Below are 23,016 nucleotides of genomic sequence, written 5' to 3' on the forward strand. Positions count from 1 at the left end.
AGTTAATAGCATTTTTTCCTACCCTTCAAAATGACAAGTTTTGTTAGCCTATTTAAAATGGTAATTATTTACACAAAAACAACCTGCTACTCTCTGATCTTTGAAGCAGGAAAACAGAGGTCAGAGGCCATTTTTGCTGTAAGCTGTAGGTTGAAATCAGTCTGAGATGGTTTTGTTCCATCTCTAGAATGGGAGTGGGAGCAGAGACGCGTGAGACAAGGAAATTCTCCAACTGCTCAAGCCATTCTCTTCAGTGATAACTTCCTTGTTTGCATCTTTACTAGAAAAAAACCTCGTCAAGTTAGGAAGCAGGCTAAGTCTGTGACTTTTAATCAGTAGTAAACAATGATATGAAGTAAGTACATTCTGCTGAACAATCCTTGAATGGCCTTTCCCCACGTAGATATTAAAAAGATGTGCCACTGACTATTTTTGGCTTATTTCTAAGTGTTGGATAAATTTTCTGATAGTCTCGTCTCCTGGTAATTTACAAATGTATGTTCTTTTAAAAGAAAGTCTGGTCTCATAGGGTTAGCCCTAATATTTAGGTGCAGTCAGAGTGTTAATTAGGCATACAGACTTCCTTGAGTTTGCTCTGAAAATCCAGAGCCTTATAGAATTGAGCAACTATGTAGCTACTAAGGCCACAGAATTGATTTCTGTCCAGAAGTTTTCATAAGGAATCTTAGATTGGACTTTTTAAAATATTATTTGTTCTTCTATCCCAAGGCCAGTAAACCAAGCCCAGTACATTTTCCACCGAATTTCACCTGCAGTACCTATAAATTTGGGTGACTTTCTTTCTTCTTGAGGGTTTTCAGATTTGCCAAGGTTTTTGGCTACTACTAAATGACCTTGCCACCTGTGATGCTGAGACCTTGTAAGTCAGGCACTAGGCCAGTACCCTGGTGGCACAATGTAGGAATTGGCTCTGTGTGTATTTGTGGGCAGCAGGCTTGTCATAACTGATTGAATGAAATTCATCCTCACATAAGACAGTCCAAGTATGGCTTTGGTTGCACAATTGATTTGTGTAGTTATATTCTGGTAAAAAGGAGTATACATTCTTATTGGACCAATGAAAATTACAATATTCCTGAAAAGTAAAACTCAGTAAAACTATTTCTAAATTCTGAATGGGTCAGTGAGAAGCAGATAATCATTTCAAGATGTTATATTTCAGTCTAGAAAAGCATAATTTACTAAATTGAGGGTAGAGATAGATTAAGAAGAGAAAGAAGAGAACTTCATATGTTCATTAAGTACAGAAGGATGGAACGTTAAAAATATATATATAATACCAGTTGTATTTCAAACAAATACACATAATTAAATTTCATTTAATTCAGTTCATTCAGTCCTAGTAATTCTTACCATGCTGGGTTTTGGGTGAGTCTGCTTTTATGATGTGTATCAGCTTCTGGACTGAAAAAGCCTTAGGAATATTGACTCAGTCCATTGTTCAACGTTAGCAGTGTCAGCTCAGAAGCCTGTACTCAAGAGTGTGTTTTCTGAGGTGTCAGTAGTTTAGTGTTCCTAGTACAGTCTTTTCCAGGAGCCTTCTGGTCATCAAGAAGCAAAGGGCTGTTTGATAATGAAACTGAAAGGCTGTAGTTAATTTCTTATAGTAACCAGTAATAGAATACAGTTCTCCATAGGGGTATTTGTTACTGGCTTGTTGAATATTTTCCCTAAGGGTAAAAACGGACAGCAAAGTCATTGACAAATCTCTGGGACCTTCATAAAGCATGCATTTTCTGAAATATTTATATTAATAATATATATATATATTTTTGGTGTACGTGGGCCTCTCACTGTTGTGGCCTCTCCCGTTGCGGAGCACAGGCTCTGGACGCACAGGCTCAGCGGCCATGGCTCACCGGCCCAGCCACTCCATGGCATGTGGGATCTTCCCGGACCGGGGCATGAACCTGTGTCCCCTGCATCGGCAGGCGGACTCTTAACCACTGCGCCACCAGGGAAGCCCAATAATGTTTTATGTATACAAACTTAACCTAGAAAATGCTGAGCATCTTTGTTGATTTGGTAAGTCTTTCCATGCAGCTCTTATAAAAATGTTGAGCTAACTAATACATATGGTGAGAGGTAGCCTAGAATTTTTATTTTATTTTTTCTAAATTTAGGATCTAATCTTGGGAAGGAAAGATTACAGAGTTGTCAGAGATTTGGTCACTTGATTAAGAGACGGTTTTGGGTACCTGAAAAGCAATATTTGGTTACCTATTTAATCAAAGAGATAAAGTATTTTAAAATAAATACAGATGGAGAAGATTCTGGGAAGATAGTACAGTAGGAAACACTAGGAATCTGTCTCCCCACCTGTACAACAATACAGTGGCAGAATCTATCTGATGTAACTATTTTGGGTCTCTGGAATCTCTTGAATCTTTGCAACTTCCAGGGGAAGGCTTGGAGAGTAAATTGTGGTTAATTTCAGTCAATTTCACCTCTTAGTTAGGTAGCAGGGGCTACTCATCCCCCACATCCCAGCACTGAGACATCCAGCTGTGCGCGCATCCCAGAAGCAGCTTGCGTGCACCTTGTGGGAACCAGGGTGGGCAGACAGGTTCCTGTCGTCCACATATCAGGGATCTGTGCTCTGATTGTTGATGGCTACTTCAGATCTGGGGGGAAAGAGGTGGGCAGCCATTGTTATGGTTCCTCCCCAATTTGTTGCAAGCCTCTCCCCTTCTGGCTGAAGTGACTTCCAGAGGATTTAAAGGGCCAGCAGCTCTTTTCCCCCCTGCTACACTTCTCTCTTTTCACCTTTGGGGAGACAGACGTTAAAACTTAAGGCATTCAAAGCAACCATGGATCTGAGGGAAATTAAAAAGTCACCATGGGGCTTCCCTGGTGGCGCAGCAGTTGAGAATCTGCCTGCTAATGCAGGGGACGTGGGTTTGAGCCCTGGTCTGGGATGATCCCACATGCTGCGGAGCAACTGGGCCCGTGAGCCACAACTACTGAGCCTGCGCGTCTGGAGCCTGTGCTCCGCAACAAGAGAGGCCGTGATAGTGAGAGGCCTGCGCACCGCCATGAAGAGTGACCCCTGCTTGCCACAACTAGAGAAAGCCCTTGCGTAGAAGTGAAGACCCAACACAGCAAAAATAAATAAATAAATTCCTACCCCCAACATCTTAAAAAAAAAAAGAAGTCACCATGCATATCCAGAGAAACATGCAGACTCAGAAAAGACCTGAGAGGATTTTAAGTTTGTGCCTCACACTGATCTTGGCTCAGAGACAACGTACAACAATCAACAAAAACAAAAAAAACAGCAAATGTTGGGGAAGGAGAAGAATCTGATTTCCAGAGGTACCGCATTTTTAGATTCAAATGACTACTTTCCACCAAAAAAAAGAGAAGAAACAGGAAGGTATAGCTCATTCATAGGAAAAAAAAATTAACTAACAGGAACTGTCCCTGAAAAAGATCTGATGGCAGATATACTAGACAAAGAGTTGAAAACAACTGTCTTAAAGAGGCTCAAAGCTAAAAGAAGACATGGAGAAAGTAAAAAAACACTATACGAACAAAACAGAAATATCAATAAGGAGATAGAAATTCTAAAAAGAAACCAAAAAAGAAAGTCTGGAGCTGGAAAATACAATAACTAAAATGAAAAATTCATTAGAGAGATTCAAAGGCAGATTTGAACCTTTCCTGAAGAAGAAGACTCAGTGAACTGGAAGCTAGGACAATGGAAATTACTGAGTCTGAGTAACAGAAAGATAAAAGATTGAAGAAAAATGAACAGAGCTTAAGGGACCTGTGGGACATTGTCACACAGACCAACATGTGCATCATAGGAAGGAGAAGAAGGAGAGAGGGACGGACAGCGTATTTGAAGAGTTAATGGCTGAAAACTTCCCAAATTTGATGAAAGACATGTATATAAACATCCAAGAAACTCAATGAACTCCAAGTAGGATGAACTCAAGGAGACCCACACCCAGACACACTATAACCTAACTGTTGAAAGCCAGAGAATCTTGAAATCAGCAAGAGGGATGTGGCTTATCACATACAAGGAATTGTCAGTAAGATTTTCGGGAGATTTCTCAGTGGAAACTTTACAGGCCAGGAGAAACTGGGCTGATATATTCAAAGTGCTAAAAGAAAAAAAGCTATCAACCAGGAATCCTATATCTGGCAAAATTGTCCTTCAGAAATGAGAGTCATTTTCAGATAAACAAAAGCTGAAGCTATTTGTTACTACTAGAGTTGCACTGAAAGAAGTGCTAAATGGAGTCTTGCAGATTGAAAGGAAGGGACACTAGACAGTGGCTTGAAGCCATGTGGAGAAATGGAGAGCTCAGTAAAGGTAAATACACGGGCAGTTATAAAAGCTAGAATTGTTACAGCAGTGGTTTGTGACTCCCCCTTTTCTACATGATTTGAGACTAATAAATTTTTAAAAAAGCAATTACTAGTCTAAAAGCTGGTATTGTAACTGGTTTGTAACTCCCCATTTTGTTTTTCTACATGATTTAAGAGACTAATGCACTTTAAAAAAATTATTAGTTTTACATTTTGAAACATACAAACAATGATATTATTGTACAAAGATGTAATTTGGTGACATCAGCAACTGAAAGAAGTAGGACAGAGAGGTAAAGGAGCAGTATTTTTTTTCTTTTTTTAATTTATTTTATTTATTTATTTTTGGCTGCATTGGGTCTTCATTGCTGCGCGCGGGCTCTCTCTAGTTGCAGCGAGGGGGGGCTGCTCTTCCTTGCAGTGTGTGGGCTTCTCATTTCAGTGGCTTCTCTTGTTGTGGAGCATGGGCTCTAGGCACGTGGGCTTCAGTAGTTGTAGCACGCGGACTCAGTAGTTGTGGCTTGAGGGCTCTAGAGCGCAGACTCAGTAGTTGTGGTGCACGGGCTTAGTTGCTCCGTGGCATGTGGGATCTTCCCTTACCACGGCTCGAACCTGTGTTCCCTGCATTGGCTGGCAGATTCTTAAACACTGCGCCACCAGGGAAGCCCAGGAGCAGAGTTTTTATATGTTATTGGAGTTAAGCTGGTAGAAGTCCAAATTAGAGTATTATAATTTTATGGTATCGAAAGTAATCCCCTTGTTAACACAGAGAAAATAGATATACACTTTTTGGGTTGACTAAAAAGTGCCTTCAGTTTTTAAGTCAAAATAAAAGACCCATTTTTCATTTTCACCAAGAACTTTATTGAATAACGTATATACTATTTTGTTCCACTACCTTCTGCCATTTTTCAGGCAACTTAATAATTCCATCTTCCCAAAACTTTTTATCTTTTTGAGCAAAGAACTGTTCCAGGTTCCTTTTACAGTCTTCCAAGGAATTGAAATTTTTTCATTAAGAGAATTTTGTAAAGACCAAAGTAAATGGAAATCCGCAGGTGCAATGTCTGGTGAATACAGCGGATGAATCAGAACTTCCCAGCCAAGCTGTACAGTTTTTGCCTGGTCATCAAAGAAACATGTAATCTTGCGTTACTCTGATGGAAGATTATGCGTTTTCTGTTGACTAATTCTGGACTTCTTTCGTCGAGTGCTGCTTTCAGTTGGTCTAAGTGGGAGCAGTACTTGTTGGAATTAATCGTTTGGTTTTTTGGAAGGAGCTCATAATAGACAACTCCCTTCCAATCCCACCATATAAACAATATCACCTTCTTTGGATGAAGACCAGCCTTTGGTGTGGTTGGTGGTGGTTCATTTCACTTGACCCACTATCTCTTCTGTTCCACATTATTGTACAGTATCCTCTTTTCATTGCCTGTCACAATTTGTTTTAAAAAACGGAACGTTTTCATTACATTTAAGTAGTGAAGAATTGCCTGTGGAAATACAGTTAAGAAGGTTTTTTCGCTTATCTTACGTGGAACCCAAACATCAAAGCGTTTCACATAACCAAGCTGGTGCAAATGATTTTCAGCACTTGATTTGGAAGCTACCTCCCAGGTGGTGTAATGTTGATTGTTCTCAATTAACGTCTCGATTTGATCGCTATCAACTTCATATGGTCTACCCGACAGTGGAGCATCGTCCAGCGAGAAATCTCCATCATGAAACTGTGCAAACTGCTTTTGACATGTCAGAGCACCTTCTCCATACACTGCACAAATCTTTTTTTGCATTTCGGTTGTGTTTTTACCTTCCTGAAATGATAAAACATAATATGCTGAAAATGTTGCTTTTTCTCTTCCATCTTCAATATTAAAATGGCTACACAAAAATTCACCAATTTTGATGTCTTTTTTAATTTTAATTTTATTTTGGCTGCATTGGGTCTTGGGTCTTCGTTGCTGCACACGGGCTTTCTCTAGTTGTGGCGAGCAGGGGTCTACTCTTTGTTGTGTTGCGCGGGCTTCTCATTGCAATGGCTTCTTGTTGCAGAGCATGGGCTCTAGGTGCACAGGCTTCATTAGTTGCAGTATGTGGGCTCAGTAGTTGTGGCTCATGAGCTCTAGAGCGCAAGCTCAGTAGTTGTGGTGCATGGGCTTAGTTGCTCTGAGGTGTGTGGGATCTTCCCGGACCAGGGATCGAACCCGTGTCCCCTGCATTGCAGGCGGATTCTTAACCACTGCGCCACCAGGGAAGTCCCTGATGTCTTTTTTTAAATGCATGCTGATATGACAGCTGTCACATACAATCTAACAAAATTGTTTCAAATGAAGTTAAAGACAGCTAAGTGCTACTAGAGCCATCTTACAGAAAAAAACTGAACGAACCTTTTGGCCAACACAATATATAAAATGAAATGAGAGGGGCTTTCCTGGTGGCACCGTGGTTAAGAATCTGCCTGCTGTGCAGGGGACATGGGTTCGAGCCCTGAGCCAGGAAGATGCCACATGCTGCATAGCAACTAAGCCCGTGTGCCACAACTACTGAGCCTGCGCTCTAGAGCCCGCAAGCCACAACTACTGAGCCTGCGTGCCACAACTACTGAAGCCCGCGTGCCTAGAGCCCCGTGCTCTGGAACAAGAGAAGCCACCGCAATGAGTAGCCTGTGCACCGCAACAAAGAGTAACTCCTGCTTGCCGCAACTAGAGAAAGCCGGTGCACAGCAACAAAGACCCAACACAGCCAAAGATAAATAAATCAATAAATTTTTTTAAAAAAGTAAATGAGAGATGAATTTAAATGTTTCACAATACAAATGTCAACTAAGCACAAAGAAGACAGTAATGCAGGAAATAGGGACAAAAGAACCACAAGGCATATAGAAGACAAATAGCAAAGTGACAGAAGTAACCCTCCATATCAGTCATCCTTATAAAAGGAAGGGAATTCTGACATATACTACAGTGGATTGACCTTGAGAACATTATGTTAATGAAATAAGCCAGTCACAAAAAGATGAATACTGCATGATTCCATGTGTATGACATACTTAGAGTACTCAAAATCATAGAGACAGAAAGTAGAATAGTGATGTTTAGGGAAGAGGGAAAGAGGGGAGTGGGGAGAACTGTTTAACATTTAATGTTTCAGTTTTACAAGATGAAAAGAGTTGTACAGGTGGTGATAGTTGTACAACAATATGAATGTACTTAATACCACTGAAGTATGCACTTAAAAATGGTTAAGGTGGTAAATTTTGTGTTCTGTGTATTTTACTACAATTAAAAATCTTTTTAAATATACATGAAGGTAATACAATTATAAGGATCCTTAGCACTCTCATAGGTGAGGAACCTTTCTTCAAAAACAGAAACGGTAGAGTCAGTAGAAAGCAGAGAAAACTATTCTGGTGGACCTGGGATATCTGCTTTCTGGGCAAATTACACGGAAGTTAAATAGTAAGTAAGCTCTTATAACCTCTTACAGGCGCTCTAAGATCAATTTACGGTTCTATTAGAAAGCCAAGTTCCGTTTATCCACTAATATAATATTTGGCAGTAAAAGTTTCTCAAAAAATTTTTTACAATGAATAAACATGTTAAAACAGCATACTTCAGTAAATTTTAACACATTTCGTTGCACAAAGAAACCTGAGTTTTGGAGCAGAGAAGGTGGATTGTGGAATTGTTTTAGTGCTCTAAGGCAGTCTATAGTAATGGAAATAACACGTACACGTAAAGCTGTAATTCAGACAAGTGTATGATAATTACCATGTGTTTAGTTGGGCTGGCTCAGCATTTTATACCATTGGAATTTGGCAAATAGGGACAAATAGGGACATTCTCTTTTGAGCAAGAGAATGCCATTATCCCAACATTATTTTGTAAATATTAATGTGAGCTAATGTGTACAAGGAAGTGAAGAGGAGGAGCAGTTAGAAGCAGGCCTGTAATTTAATGGCCTTCCCTCCCTCCAGCCTTGATGTAAGACAGGCTGAACTGGACCGACAGAGGGAGCACAGACTTGTGCTGTGCCCTCCTCCTCCTCACAACTTCCCTCTGGAACCTCGTGTTCTGTCAGGTTTTGCTTTATCGCCTCCAGGCTGAGTTGGCTGTTGTCCTCTGTGCTGTCAACACTCAGAGCATCACCTCTGCTCTACTTACTCATCTCCCTCCTGGTCTCTGATGCGGGTTAGCAAACTCGGCCCACGTCTTTGTTTGTAAATAAAGTTTTATTTAAACAGTTCATGCTTATTTGTTTGCATATAATCTCTGGCTGCATTTATACTACAGTGGCAAATTTGACTTGGGACAGAGACCATAGGATCTGCAAAACCTAAAATATTTACCCTCTGGCCCTTTACAGAATAAATTTGCTGACTCCTGGTCTGTGAGCTCTTCTATTAACTTTTTTGGCCAGTTCCAGCCCATGTCAGGTACCTTGTTGGTGCTGAATACATTTTTGTCAAATTATAAAGGAGTACAAGTATGGGAAATATGGTAATGAAAAACATTAATCTGTAAAACGAGGCATTGGTGGTTTCTAGCATGTGTCCCAGGTGCTCCAGGTAGACTGTATAACAATAAGACTCAGCTGAGCTGAATTTTCATTTTCTTTTTATACTTTTCCTGACCCCTCCCTGCTGCAGTTAATTGCTTTCTCAGTGCACATTGCTGTTATAAGACTTGTGCATTTTATTAGGTATTTGTCTAAAAGTGTATTTCTACCACTGTATGAACGAACTCGGAGAACTATATTTAATTTTTCTACTTACAGCGCCTTATGTGAATATGGAAAGGAACTTAAAATTTGTGTAGTCCTCAGTAAATATCTACTGAACTGAACCAAGAAGGTTGTTTTTTAAAAAAACATGGGCTTCCCTGGTGGCGCAGTGGTTGAGAGTCCGCCTGCCGATGCAAGGGACACGGGTTCGTGCCCCGGTCCAGGAAGATCCCACATGCCGCGGAGCGGCTAGGCCTGTGAGCCATGGCCGCTGAGCCTGCGAGCCATGGCCGCTGAGCCTGCGCGTCCAGAGCCTGTTGCTCCACAACGGGAGAGGTCACAACAGTGAGAGGCCCACGTACCACAAAAAAAAAAAAGGGGGGGAAGTGGGGGTTCTTCTCCCCACTCCCCTCTTTCCCTCGTCCCTAGACATCACTATTCTGTTTTATTAATTTTTAAAAAATTAATTTAAAAATTAATTTTACGTTACATTTTTGTTTTGTTTCTTTGTTTTTGAATTTTATTTTATTTACTTTTTTATACAGTAGGTTCTTATTAGTCATCAATTTTATACACATCAGTGTATACATGTCAATCCCAGTCACCCAATTCATCACACCACCATCCCCACCCCCCCGCAGCTTTCCCCCCTTGGTGTCCATACGTCTGTTCTCTACATCTGTGTCTCAACTTCTGCCCTGCAAACTGGTTCATCTGTACCATTTTTCTAGGTTCCACATACATGCGTTAATATACGATATTTTTTTTCTCTTTCTGACTTACTTCACTCTGTATGACAGTCTCTAGATCCATCCACGTCTCAACAAATGACCCAATTTCATTCCTTTTTATGGCTGAGTAATATTCCATTGTGTTTGTGTACCACATCTTCTTTATCCATTTGTCTGTCGATGGGCATTTAGGTTGCTTCCATGGCCTGGCTGTTGTAAATAGTGCTGCAGTGAACATTGGGGTGCATGTGTCTTTTTGAATTATGGTTTTCTCTGGGCATATGCCCAATAGTGGGATTGCTGCATCATAAGGTAATTCTATTTTTAGTTTTTTAAGGAACATCCATACTGTTTTCCATAGTGGCTGTATCAATTTACATTCCCACCAACAGTGCAAGAGGGTTCCCTTTTCTCCAACCCTCTCCATCATTTATTGTTTATAGATTTTCTGATGATGCCCATTCTAACTGGTGTGAGGTGATACCTCATTGTAGTTTTGATTTGCATTTCTCTAATAATTGGTGATGTTGAGCCGCTTTTCATTTGCTTCTTGGCCATCTGTATGTCTGCTTTGGAGAAATGTCTATTTAGGTCTTCTGCCCATTTTTGGATTGGGTTGTTTGTTTCTTTAATATTGAGCTGCATGAGCTGTTTATATAGTTTGGAGATTAATCCTTTGTCCGTTGACTCATTTGCAAATATTTTCTCCCATTCTGAGGGTTGTCTTTTTGTCTTGTTTATGGTTTCCTTTGCTGTGCAAAAACTTTTAAGTTTCATTAGGTCCCATTTGTTTACTTTTGTTTTTATTTCCATTACTCAACGAGGTGGATCAAAAAAGATCTTGCTGTGATTTATGTCAAAGCGTGTTCTTCCTATGTTTTCCTCTAAGAGTTTTATACTGTCTGGTCTTACATTTAGGTCTCTAATCCATTTTGAGTTTATTTTTGTGTTTGGTGTTAGGGAGTATTCTAATTTCATTCTTTTACATGTAGCTGTCCAGTTTTCCCAGCACCACTTATTGAAGAAACTTTTCTGCATTGTATATCCTTGCCTCCTTTGTCATAGATTAGTTGACCATAGGTGTGTGGGTTTATCTCTGGGCTTTCTATCTTCTTCCATTGATCTATGTTTCTGTTTTTGTGCTAGTACCATATTGTCTTCATTACTGTAGCTTTGTAGTATAGTCTGAAGTCAGGGAGTCTGATTCCTCCCACTCCATTTTTTTCACTCAAGATTGCTTTTGCTCTTTGGGGTGTTTTGTGTCTCCATACAAATTTTAACATTTTTTGTTCTAGTTCTGTAAAAAATGCCTTTGGTAATTTGATAGGGATTGCATTGAATCTGTAGATTGCTTTGGGTAGTATAGTCATTTTCACAATACTGATTCTTCCAATGCAAGAACATGATATATCTCTCCATCCGTTGGTATCGTCTTTAATTTCTTTCATCAGTGTCTTGTAGTTTTCTGCATACAGGTCTTTTGTCTCCCTAGGTAGGTTTATTCCTAGGTATTTTATTCTTTTTCTTGCAGTGGTAAATGGGAGTGTTGCCTTAATTTCTCTTTCAGATTTTTCATCATTAGTGTACAGCAGTGCAAGAGATTTCTGTGCATTAATTTTGTATCCTGAAACTTTACCAAATTCATTGATTAGCTCTAGTAGTTCTCTGGTGGCAATCTTAGGATTCTCTATGTATAGTATCATGTCATCTGCAAACAGTGACAGTTTTACTTCTTCTTTTCCAATTTGTATTCCTTCTATTTCTTTTTCTTCTCTGATTGCCGTGGCTAGGACTTCCAAAACTATGTTGAATCATAGTGGTGAGAGTGGACATCCTTGTCTTTTTCCTGATCTTAGAGGAAATGCTTTCAGTTTTTCACCGTTGAGAATGATGTTTGCTGTGGGTTTGTCATATATGGCCTTTATTATGTTGAGGTAGGTTCCCTCTATGCCCACTTTCTGGAGAGTTTTTATCATAAATGGGTGTTGAATTTTGTCAAAAACTTTTTCTGCATGTATTGAGATGATCATATGGTTTTTATTCTTCAGTTTGTTACTATAGTATATCACATTGATTCATTTGCGTATATTGAAGAATCCTTGCATCCCTGGGATAAATCCCACTTGATCATGGTGTATGATCCTTTTAATGTGTTGTTGGAATCTGTTTGCTAGTATTTTGTTGAGGATTTTTGCATCTATATTCATCAGTGATATTGGGCTGTAATTTTCTTTTTTTGTAGTATCTTTGCCTGGTTTTGGTATCAGGGTGATGGTGGCCTCATAGAATGAGTTTGGGAGTGTTCCTTCCTCTGCAGTTTTTTGGAAGAGTTTGAGAAGGATGGGTGTTAACTCTTCTCTAAATGTTTGATAGAATTCACCTGTGAAGCCATCTGGTCCTGGACCTTTGTTTGTTGGAAGATTTTTAATCACAGTTTCAATTTCATTACCTGTGATTGGTCTGTTCATATTTTCTATTTCTTCCTGGTTCAGTCTTGGAAGGTTATAGCTTTCTAAGAATTTGTCCATTTCTTCCACGTTGTCCATTTTATTGGCATTGAGTTGCTTGTAGTAGTCTCTTAGGATGCTTTGTATTTCTACGATGTATGTTGTAACTTCTCCTTTTTCATTTCTAATTTTATTGATTTGAGTCTTCTCCCTCTTTTTCTTGATGAGTCTGGCTAATGGTTTATCAATTTTGTGTATCTTCTCAAAGAACCAGCTTTTAGTTTTATTGATCTTTGCTATTGTTTTCTTTGTTTCTATTTCATTTATTTCTGATCTGATCTTTACAATTTCTTTCCTTCTGCTAACTTTGGGTTTTGCTTATTCTTCTTTCTCTAGGTCCTTTAGGTGTAAGGTTAGCTTGTTTATTTGAGATTTTTCTTGTTTCTTGAGGTAGGCTTATATAGCTATAAACTTCCCTCTTAGAACTGCTTTTGCTGCATCCCATAGGTTTTGGATCATTGTGTTTTCATTGTCATTTGTCTGTAGTTATTTTTTGATTTCCTCTTTGATTTCTTCAGTGATCTCTTGGTTATTTAGTAACGTATTGTTTAGCCTCCATGTGCTTGTGTTTTTTACGGTTTTTTTCCCTGTGATTCATTTCTAATCTCATAGCACTGTGGTCAGAAAAGATGCTTGATATGATTTCAGTTTTCTTAAATTTACTGAGGCTTGATTTGTGGCCCAAGATGTGGTCTATTCTGGAGAATGTTCCGTGCGCACTTCAGAAGAAAGTGTAATCTGCTGTTTTTTGATGGAATGTCCTATAAATATCAATTAAATCCATCTGGTCTATTGTGTCATTTAAAGCTTGTGTTTCCTTATTAATTTTCTGTCTGGATGATCTGTCCATTGGCGTAAGTGAGGTGTTAAAGTCCCCCACTATTATTGTGTTACTGTCGATTTCCTCTTTTATAGCTGTTAGCAGTTGCCTTATGTATTGAGGTGCTCTTGTATTGGGTGCATATATATTTGTAATTCTTATATCTTCTTCTTGGATTGATCCCTTGATCATTATGTAGTGCCCTTCCTTGTCTCTTGTAACATTCTTTATTTTAAAGTCTATTTTATCTGACATGAGTATTGCTACTCCAGGTTTCTTTTGATTTCCATTTGCATGGAATATCTTTTTCCATCCCCTCACTTTCAGTCTGTATGTGTCCCTTGGTCTGAAGTGGGTCTCCTGTAGACAACATATATATGGGCCTTGTTTTTGTATCCATTCAGCAAGCCTGTGTTTTTTGGTTGGAACATTTAATCCATTCACGTTTAAGGTAATTATCAATATGTGTGTTCCTATGACCATTTACTTAATTATTTTGGGTTTGTTTTTGTAGTTCCTTTTCTTCTCTTGTGTTTCCCACTTAGAGAAATTCCTTGAGCATTTGTAGAGCTGGTTTGGTGGTGCTGAATTCTGTTAGCTTTTGCTTGTCTGTAAAGCTTTTGATATCTCCATCAAATCTGAATGAGATCCTTGCCGGGCAGAGTAATCTTGGTTGTAAGTTCTTCCCTTTCATCACTTTAAGTATATCATGACACTCCCTTCTGGCTTGTAGAGCTTCTGCTGAAAAATCAGCTGTTAACCTATGGGAGTTCCCTTATGTGTTATTTTTCTTTTTTCCTTTGCTGCTTTCAATAATTTTTCTTTGTCTTTAATTTTTGCCAATTTGATTACTATGTGTCTCGGCGTGTTTCTCCTTGGGTTTATCCTGCCCGGGACTCTCTGCGCTTCCTGGACTTGGGTGGCTATTTCCTTTCCCATGATAGGGAAATTTTCGACTATAATCTCTTCATATATTTTCTTGGGTCCCTTGTCTCTCTCTTCTCCTCCTGGGAACCCTGTAATGCAAATGTTGTTGCGTTTAATGTTGTCCCAGAGGTCTCTTAGGCTGTCTTCATTCTTTTTTCTTTATTCTCTTCCGCAGCAGTGAATTCCACCATTCTGTCTTCCAGGTAGCTTATCCGTTCTTCTGCCTCAGTTATTCTGCTTTTGGTCCCTTCTAGTAAAGTTTTCATTTCAGTTATTGTATTGTTCATCTCTGTTTGTTTGTTCTTTAATTCTTCGTTAAACATGTCTTGCATCTTCTCGATCTTTGCCTCCATTCTTTTTCCGAGGTCCTGGATCATCTTCACTGTCATTATTCTGAATTCTTTTTCTGGAAGGTTGCCTATCTCCACCTCATTTAGTTGTTTTTCTGGGTTTTATCTTGTTCCTTCATCTGGTACATAGCCCTCTGCCTTTTCATCTTGTCTGACTTTCTGTGAATGTGGTTTTTGTTCCACAGGCTGCAGGATTGTAGTTCTTCTTGCTTCTCAAGTTAATCTCTTTTAAGGCTAAATGCACATATGCCAACATTAGCAGCCTGAATCTTATAATGCCTCTTTGTTCTGTAAAAGAAACTAGCATTCAGAGCCTGGCAGGATGGTTCTCTGGGACATTAGCCTGCCATCTTCTTGGACTCTCTGCTCACTGAATAAAGTTGTTATCCTTTGTCTCCCAATTCTTTGGCCTGCTAGGGTTGGACGGTCTCCTGCAGAGGTGGGCGGTGGCTGTGGCTCACCATGGGGCTAAGGACACTGGCAGCAGAAGTTCTGGGAAGTACTCCTTGGCATGAACCCTCCCAGAGTCTCTAATTTTAGGTTACTTTAATGTAACATTTGTTCTTTAAAAAAATACTGAATAGGTAAGAATAAAAAGTAAAGCCTGCTACTTGCCTTTCATTCATTCTTCTGAAAATATACTTCCCTGAAGAAGAAGACACTGTTAACTGATGAGTAGCTGACCTTCTGCGCATCCTCCCTACACACAGCACACAGTTGTAAACATTTATACAGAGTTCTGGTATGTTACAGACAGAAAGAGACTTAAAAAAAGGAGTGCGCTCTGCATACCGTGCTGTGACTTTCTTCTTTTCCCTTCACGGTGTATGTACATAGAAGTACTTCCTTCTTCCCAGTGGCTGCATAGAATTCTAGTGATTCCAATTGTGATATTTTCCCAGGCCCTTGATGATGTTTAGGTGGAGCAACAATGCTGGAGTACACATCCTTGTACATATTCTTTTGTATTTGTGACATTTTATCTTTAGGATAAATTTGAAATTTCAGCTGCTCTTTCAAATGGTATGTGAATTTAAAATTTTTACCAAGTAACTGTAATTAACTTTCTCACAAACAGGGTATGCAAAGACTTATTTCCTCACATCCTGGCCAACATTGTTTATCACTTCATCTTTGTCAGGTTACAGTGGTATCTTGTTTAATTGCTATTTTCTTAATTTGGAGGGAAGTTAGTATTTGGTTTATGTGTTGATTGGCTTATGTTTCCTCTGTCATTTGCCTTTCCCGTCTTCTGTCCACTTCTTATTTTGGCTGCCATGTTTTCCTCAGTGATGTCGAAGAGCTGTTGTGTATTAGAGGATTAGCAATCTATCAGTTATGTTGCAGGTATTTTCTCAAATTATTATTAAATTGAATTGTATATTTTGCCATCCAGGTGTTTTAAAATTTATATAGGGAACTTTTCTTGTGACTTGTGGGTTTGGTATCATGTTTTGGAAGTCCTGCGTCAGTCAGAGAGTATAGAAAATTAACCTATGTTTTCTTCCTCGCTTTAAACTTTAATTTTTTCATGTTTAAAAATGCCGTCTATTTGGAATTTTTTTGGTGTCAGGAGTGAGGTAGAAATTCAGCCTTTTTACTTTCAAGTGGCTAACTCCAGAGTGTGTGTTTTTATGTGATGAATGGGGGGCGAGAAAGAAGTCAGTGATGTCTTCCAAATTTTCAGCCTAATTTTTTTCGTCTTATGATTTTTACTTACGTATATAGAAAAAAAGATATATTTAACAACAAAGAAAAGTCACTTACCGTCATACTATGCTAAAATATAAAGTAATTCCATTTTTCACTTTTCTCTGGAAATTTCCTTCCATATTAATTCTGATTTATAGGAGATGCTTCAGTAGCAGTGTCTTACATTTAAACTTACCACGTGTGCTGCACATAATGTGTCAGTTGGCTCGAATATCTACCTAATGTTGGTGACATTAATTACAGTACAGTGAAGTGAAACATTAGAGCCCGATTATTTTAAGGATTTAGTTCCCCTCATCCCTGAATACTTCTGAAGCATTTTAATGATCAAGGAAAGACTACTGTGAAATGTAAATTTTAAAAGAAATGACAGATCTTATTTTTACCCCCTAGATTTTGGACTGGTTTGTACAGATATGTTTGGCCCTGAAGCATGTACATGATAGAAAAATTCTTCATCGAGACATAAAATCACAGGTAAGTTTATTATGTCACTACTAACTTCTCAGTGGATGTGGACATGGGGCCAGCATTGTCTTGGGCTAGAATGTTTGAGCTTGGTGCAGTCTGCATCCGACTGTCTTCTCCCTTCACTGTCCCCACTCCACTGTAACCCTGAATATCACACAGGCGTCGTGTGTTAGGTCTTTGCCTGCTTTTCATGTCCTGCTCTTTCATTATGATGGAAGAAATCCAAAACAATGGTTATGTGGAAGGGATTTGTTTTTTGTTTTTTGGTTTTTTTTTGAGATTTTGCATGTTTGAAGATTCTCCTACTTTATTTTTTTTAATTTTTGAAAAAATTTATTTACTTTTTATTTACTTAATTTTGGCTACATTGGGTCTTTGCTTTGCACAGGCTTTCTATAGTTGCGGTGAGCGGGGTCTACTCTTTGTTGCGGTGTGTGGGCTTCTCATTGTGGTGGCTTCTCTTGTGGAGCATGGGCTCTAGGTGCGCGGGCTCAGTAGTTATGGCTCACGGGTTCTAGAGCGCAGGCTCGGTAGTTGTGGTGCATGGGCTTAGTTGCTCCACAGAATGTGGGATCTTCCTGGACCAGGGTTTGAACCTGTGTCCCCTGCCTTGGCAGGTGGATTCTTAACCACTGCGCCACAAGGGAAGTCCAAGATTCTCTAACTTTGATGAGAATTTGGTTATCAACTTCTGGTTAGAAATTGTTTTCTTACACAATTTTTAAGATGTTGCCCATTTGTCTTTTGGCTTCTTGTGTTGCAGTTTAGGAATTTGCAATCTCTTGCCCTTGTTTCTTCTCTCTGACCCATTTAAGATATTCTCTCTGTCCCATGGTTCTGAAATTTCATAGTTTGTGAATTGGTGAGGCTCACTTTTATTCATTATGCTGTATACTTTTGAGAATGTATATTTCTTCTAGAAATGTTATAGAAAATGTTTAGTTATATTTTTTCAAATATTATTTCTCTTTTGCTACTTTCACAGTTGTCTCCTGGATTTTTTTCTAGACACACGTTGGAGCTTCTTAATTCGTCCCTTCAAGTGTCTTATTTGTTCTTTCACATTTTGTGTCTCTCTCAGTTGTATTCTACATGAATTTTTCGACCTATCTTCTAGTTAACTAAATCCCTTTGAAATTTTGTGTAAACTAGTGCTTTTCTCATCTGTTGACTTTATTATGACTTTTTTTCTCTCCAAGGTTTCTAAATGGTTTTTCATATAGATCTGTTCTTATTGTAATTGGGTTTTATTTCATAATGTCTTGTTCTTTTCAAATGCATATTTATTTCTTCATTTATTTCTTCGCAAGTTTCTAAATATATTTACTTCAAAGTTTTTATTGGATTGCTTTATAAAACTAATTCTGTCTGTAGTGAATTCTGGTTCTGGTTATTTTATTGGTTGTTTTTCTTTGCAGTAGCTTTCTTCACATGTGTTGGATTCTTTTGTGGGAGATACTTTGTCCCCACAGCTCACTCATCTTTGCATCGAGGTTTCTTTCACGTTTGCCTCACTTGGGCTCACGCCCTTCCCAGAGTGGGTAGTACAGAGGGGCTTTGTTTCCTGATGTCAGGGCCGTGTGTCTGTCTTCTTACGTCCTTAGGCCTGCAGCTGCTTATGTAGCCTTGTAGCCCCAGGATGAGTAGTGGGAAGGAGAGGGACTATGGTGGGGCTCCCTACCCCATCTTTCCTGTCTCCCGACCCTCAGCCTCCTAATCCCATTTCAGACCATTTTACTCCATTCCACTCAACCCTGCCTTGTGCCGTCTTTGGCTGTGAGCATGTGCTTGGTTCACATCTGACTGATAACGGAGTTTAATTCATGTAATCCCACAAACTCCTGGCTCCGCAGTTTGATGATAGAGCATTGGAAACCGGTGGTATGCTTTCTGTCTCTGTGGATTTGCCTATTCTGGACATTTGATACAAATGGATCATATAATATATGACTGTGCCTATTTTAAAATTGGGTTGTCTTTGGTTATTATTGAGTTGTAAGAGTTCTTTATGCTGGATGCAGATTCTTTGTCAGATACGTGATTTGCAAATATTTTCCCCAATTCTGTGGGTTGTCTGTTTACTTTCTTGATAGTGTCCTTTGCACAAAAGTTTTTAATTTAATGAAATCCAATTTATCTGTATTTTCTTTTTTTGCTTGTGCTTTTGGTGTCATATCTAAGAAATCATTGCATAACCCAGTGGCATGGAGATTTACTCCTGTATTTTCCTCTAGGAGTTTTATAGTTCTCACATTTAGGTCTAGAATCCATTCTGAGTTAATTTTTGCTTATGGTGTGAGATAGGGCTCTACATTCATTCTTTCGCATGTGGATATCCACTTGTCCCAGCATTATTTTTTAAGTGGATTCATTTTTATGACAGAAGTCGTAGACTAAGAACTGGACTGTAGCAATATTTCTGGCTTTTTTTTCATCTCTTTTACAGAACATATTTTTAACCAAAGATGGGACGATACAACTTGGAGATTTTGGAATTGCTAGAGTTCTTAATAGGTAACATACAGTTTTAAACTTTGGTTTGCTATAATGTCTTCAGTGAAATTTTAATCCCTGGTGATGTATGTGTGGTAATGTCTTTAAATGTCTTAAGCTTCTCCAGTAACTCTCTTTTGTTCTAGTACTGTGGAGCTGGTTCGGACTTGCATAGGGACCCCATACTACTTGTCACCCGAAATCTGTGAAAACAAACCATATAATAATAAAAGGTATTTAAAATGATATTCATTATGTGTTTATTTCCTTTACATCTTTCTCTGTTGTACTGTCTTTATTAAACTTCAGAATATTATTCAAAATCGGTAATGCACATATGTAGACATATATATACATATGTATATACACTTTTTTAGTATATAATGAGGGGAATTATAAAGCAGCTATTTCACTATCTTGCTGAAGGAACTATAGAATCACTTTATTATTTAAGCTATAATGGGAAATAGAGTGCTTTCTTTGTCTTTCTGTTTGTAATAGTCACTTATTGAATTATCATAGTTAATATTTATTGAACACTTACTATATGCCAGGCACTGTTTTAAATGCATTTTATGCATTAACTCTTTTTATCTTCACGATAACCTTGTGAGTTGTAGGTATTATTCATTCCTCCTTTCCTTATAAAGAAACCAAATGCAGAAAGAGGTAAAGTAACTTCAAAGTCCCAGGCATCTGGCTCCGAAGCACGAATTCCTAATCACTGGGCCGTATTATGGCTAACAGATTGACCAATATGTGTGTTGGGAAGAGGAATTCTGCCACTGAATTCCAGTTACCCTTTATTTTCTCTCATACTCACTAATTTAAAAATGCCAAACAAGAAGCATTGGTCTTAATTTTGAAAGCACCCTTAGAAGCTGAAAGGAAGAAAGTGGTAGCTGGCAATAATGCATGTGTTCATGGGTGCTATCCCCCTGCCCCCCCCCCTTTTTTTTTTGAGGATGGAGAGGAAGCTGTGTTTCAGACCCGAGCAGAAGGTCTGAGAACGTCATCCGAGGAATGTATTTAAGATCAGTTTAAATTACAATGATCAGTCAAGTCCATGCAGTGTATTATTAGTAGATATTCTAAAAGAAAATAGTATTTTCTTTGAGCTAAAGTAATTTTACATTTTAATGCTGTTTCTGTGTCTTGTGGATAACTCAACTGTGAAAATATTAGTCTTTAAATTTGAAATGGATTTGATCATCCCTTGGAGAATTTTATGTAAAATTGGTTTTGTGGGAAAAATGCTTTAAAAATGTAATGCATGAACATCATCAATTATATTTTGAAATTCATATTTTCCCAAATGTATTTTAAAGTATTTTATTGATAAGATCATTAGTTTAATGTTTTTGTTTATAGCTTTTAGTTTGTAACATGTACAAGTTACTAAAAGCTTAATTACATTTACATTTTTTTCTTAGTTGAATCTTAAAATTAAACAAATTTTGGAGGTTACAGGTTTATATTTGTAGATTTTTGTGAGAGTTTGGGTAAAGATAACTTTAGGATTTCGATAATGGGCTTTATTCTTTTTCAATAAGTTCAACTTCCAGGAGCAGTGGTTTTGTTTTTCTTTTTTTTGACTTCCAAGGACCACTGTAGCTCTAAATTATGGGGTTTTTTCCTTTTAAAAATAGAAGTAGTCTTTTAGTTACAGAATTATCTGTTTAAGATTAAAGAGCGGAAGAGAGTGTGGATAAAGAAGATAGTGTAACTAAGTCTTTAAATTAGGGGAAAATAAATTAATGTATTTACATATGTTAGTTGGCTGTCAGAGATTTGTTTCAGATTTAATTTTAGTAAATTAATATTTTCTTCATTAAAACAGTATTTTGCTTTTATAGTATTTAAGAAATTGTGGTATTTTGCAAATAATTGAACAAAACATTTTGATTTATGCAAAATAAAAAAACTAAATGAAGCATCCATGAAATTTACTGATTTTTGTCCTTTTAAATATTAGATTTCTTTAATGAAACTTTTAAAGTAATTACTTGGGCAACTGTTATTTTTCTAATCTGGGATAGCTGCTTTTGTCATTTGGTTATGGTTGTAATTTTAAGTTTGAAAGGTCATGTTTTATGGAACACATATTTTTGCAAAGCATTTTTATGCTGCTTTTGTCTCCTTTAAGTTAAAAAACCTTTTAAAGTAAATTCTGATATTTAGAGAAGATCTCTTATTTTTCTCTTTTCTAGTGACATTTGGGCTCTGGGGTGTGTCCTTTATGAGATGTGCACGCTTAAACATGCAGTAAGTAGAAGTTTCTGAGATACTTTAAAAATTTTGTCAAAAAGTACGTATAATGTTTCTGATTTTAAAAAATCATATGCCATCTTTCAGATGACCCTCTTGTGCTAGAAATTCTTCTCTGTCAGTTTATAAATTTCTCTTCTTTTCTGAGGTATAAATTTAAATCAATTTTCCCTTAATATGTATGCATATATTACATATACATATTATATATGTTATTATAATACATATATCATACTTTATTCCAGAAAATTATTTCTAAAGACACATTTGCTGTCTTTTTAATGTTAAATTCACGTATGAATTTGATATTTCAGCTTAACAAACTTTATTAATTTCATTTTAGCAGTTTTTCTCAAAGCATCCAAATTATTTGAGTTTGGAATTGAAATTATCTAAAGAACATATCTCAGCATATTCGTTGAGGGGGGATTTTATCAATTTAAATAATGTTTAATTCAGAGTATTTAAAAATTTCACTGTTGAGATTCTTTTGAGATAACACATAATTCACCAAAAAGGGGGAGTTCTTGTCCAAAATAGGTTGAATTTTAATCACTTTCCATTTAAAAATCTTTTTAAAATGCTTCCCCCACTGATTAAGCAATAATATATTTTCATTACAGAAAACTTAAGGGAAGAGATTAAAATATAAGTAAGTGAATAAATATCAAAAGCAATTCTTCCAGCCAATAATGATTACTTGTAATATTTTGTTTCCTTCTAGACTTATAGAATAATTTATAAAATGAGTTTTTGGTTTTTTTCCCTCAAGATTTTGGTTATATGGTATAAGCAGTTTTATAGTTTGTTTTTATTGCCTGATATTATTTGGGGAGTATTTTTCTTTGTTGTGATTATTCATAGTTGCATACTCTTCTACTGTATTCCCTTAAGATTTTATTTTTCTGAAGGAAAAAAACAGACTGCCAAAGTGATATGGCCTGGTGGATATTAGATCTGTACTTTAAGGAATTGGTCAGTTTTTCTGTGACACACAGTCATGTAGGTCTAAATCTACACATTTTTAGAAAGTCTTTTCATTTACAATACATTGTTCTGTCACCATTGTTTCTGTATTTTGGAATTGTTTTCCCTTAAGTGGACACATAAAATTAAGTACTTCATTAACCTTTATTTATGAAGAGCTTATCAGTTGAGAGATAAATAAAACTTCATTGTAATGAAAGAATAGAGTAATAACCTATTTCTGCATTTAGGATTCCTTCTTAGATATATACGTATTTCTAGATGATGGAATTGTACTCAAATCTTAGTAAACAATATCATATTTTAAATGCTAGAATTCCACATTTAACAGAACTCTTTTATACTTGGATATAATCACCAGTGCCTAACTTATAGCATGTTTTGTTTTCTTAACGTGTGCATTAAGAACATATTGATAGTGTACAACTGTTCTATACTATTTTAGCTGAGATGTCAAAAGCTTAATTTTACTTTCAAAATGAAATCATCTTTAGATTTTAAACTGCCCCACCTCTTTTCCTCCCCACTTCAGTTAGAGTTTATATTGTGTTTAATCCTAAAATATATATTCCCATTGATAAGGCTTATATTCCCCTTTGGAATATTTGCCACATCGCTGATCGCATGGCTTTTGGGAGCATCACACACTTAAAAGTAATAATGAGCAGTGTATAAAAGGAACT

At 37.4% G+C, this 23,016-nt stretch overlaps 1 protein-coding gene across 6 annotated transcripts in view; it reads left to right on the forward strand.

The window, feature by feature from the left end:
• The window catches only part of NEK1 (NIMA related kinase 1), a 213,219-nt gene that overhangs the window by 26,529 nt on the left and 163,674 nt on the right, over positions 1 to 23,016 (forward strand). For all 6 annotated transcript variants that reach the window (XM_027096525.1, XM_027096520.1, XM_027096521.1 and 3 more), the window contains 4 exons: positions 16,508 to 16,591; positions 19,032 to 19,099; positions 19,225 to 19,311; positions 21,289 to 21,343. In XM_027096525.1, coding sequence (XP_026952326.1) covers positions 16,508 to 16,591; positions 19,032 to 19,099; positions 19,225 to 19,311; positions 21,289 to 21,343 — 294 coding nt within the window. The remainder of the gene's footprint in view (positions 1 to 16,507; positions 16,592 to 19,031; positions 19,100 to 19,224; positions 19,312 to 21,288; positions 21,344 to 23,016) is intronic.

This window comes from Aethalodelphis obliquidens, unplaced genomic scaffold, assembly GCF_003676395.1.
Source record: "Aethalodelphis obliquidens isolate GAN/ISIS:26980383/991018 unplaced genomic scaffold, ASM367639v1 scaffold103, whole genome shotgun sequence".
Classification (NCBI taxonomy): Eukaryota; Metazoa; Chordata; class Mammalia; order Artiodactyla; family Delphinidae; genus Aethalodelphis; species Aethalodelphis obliquidens.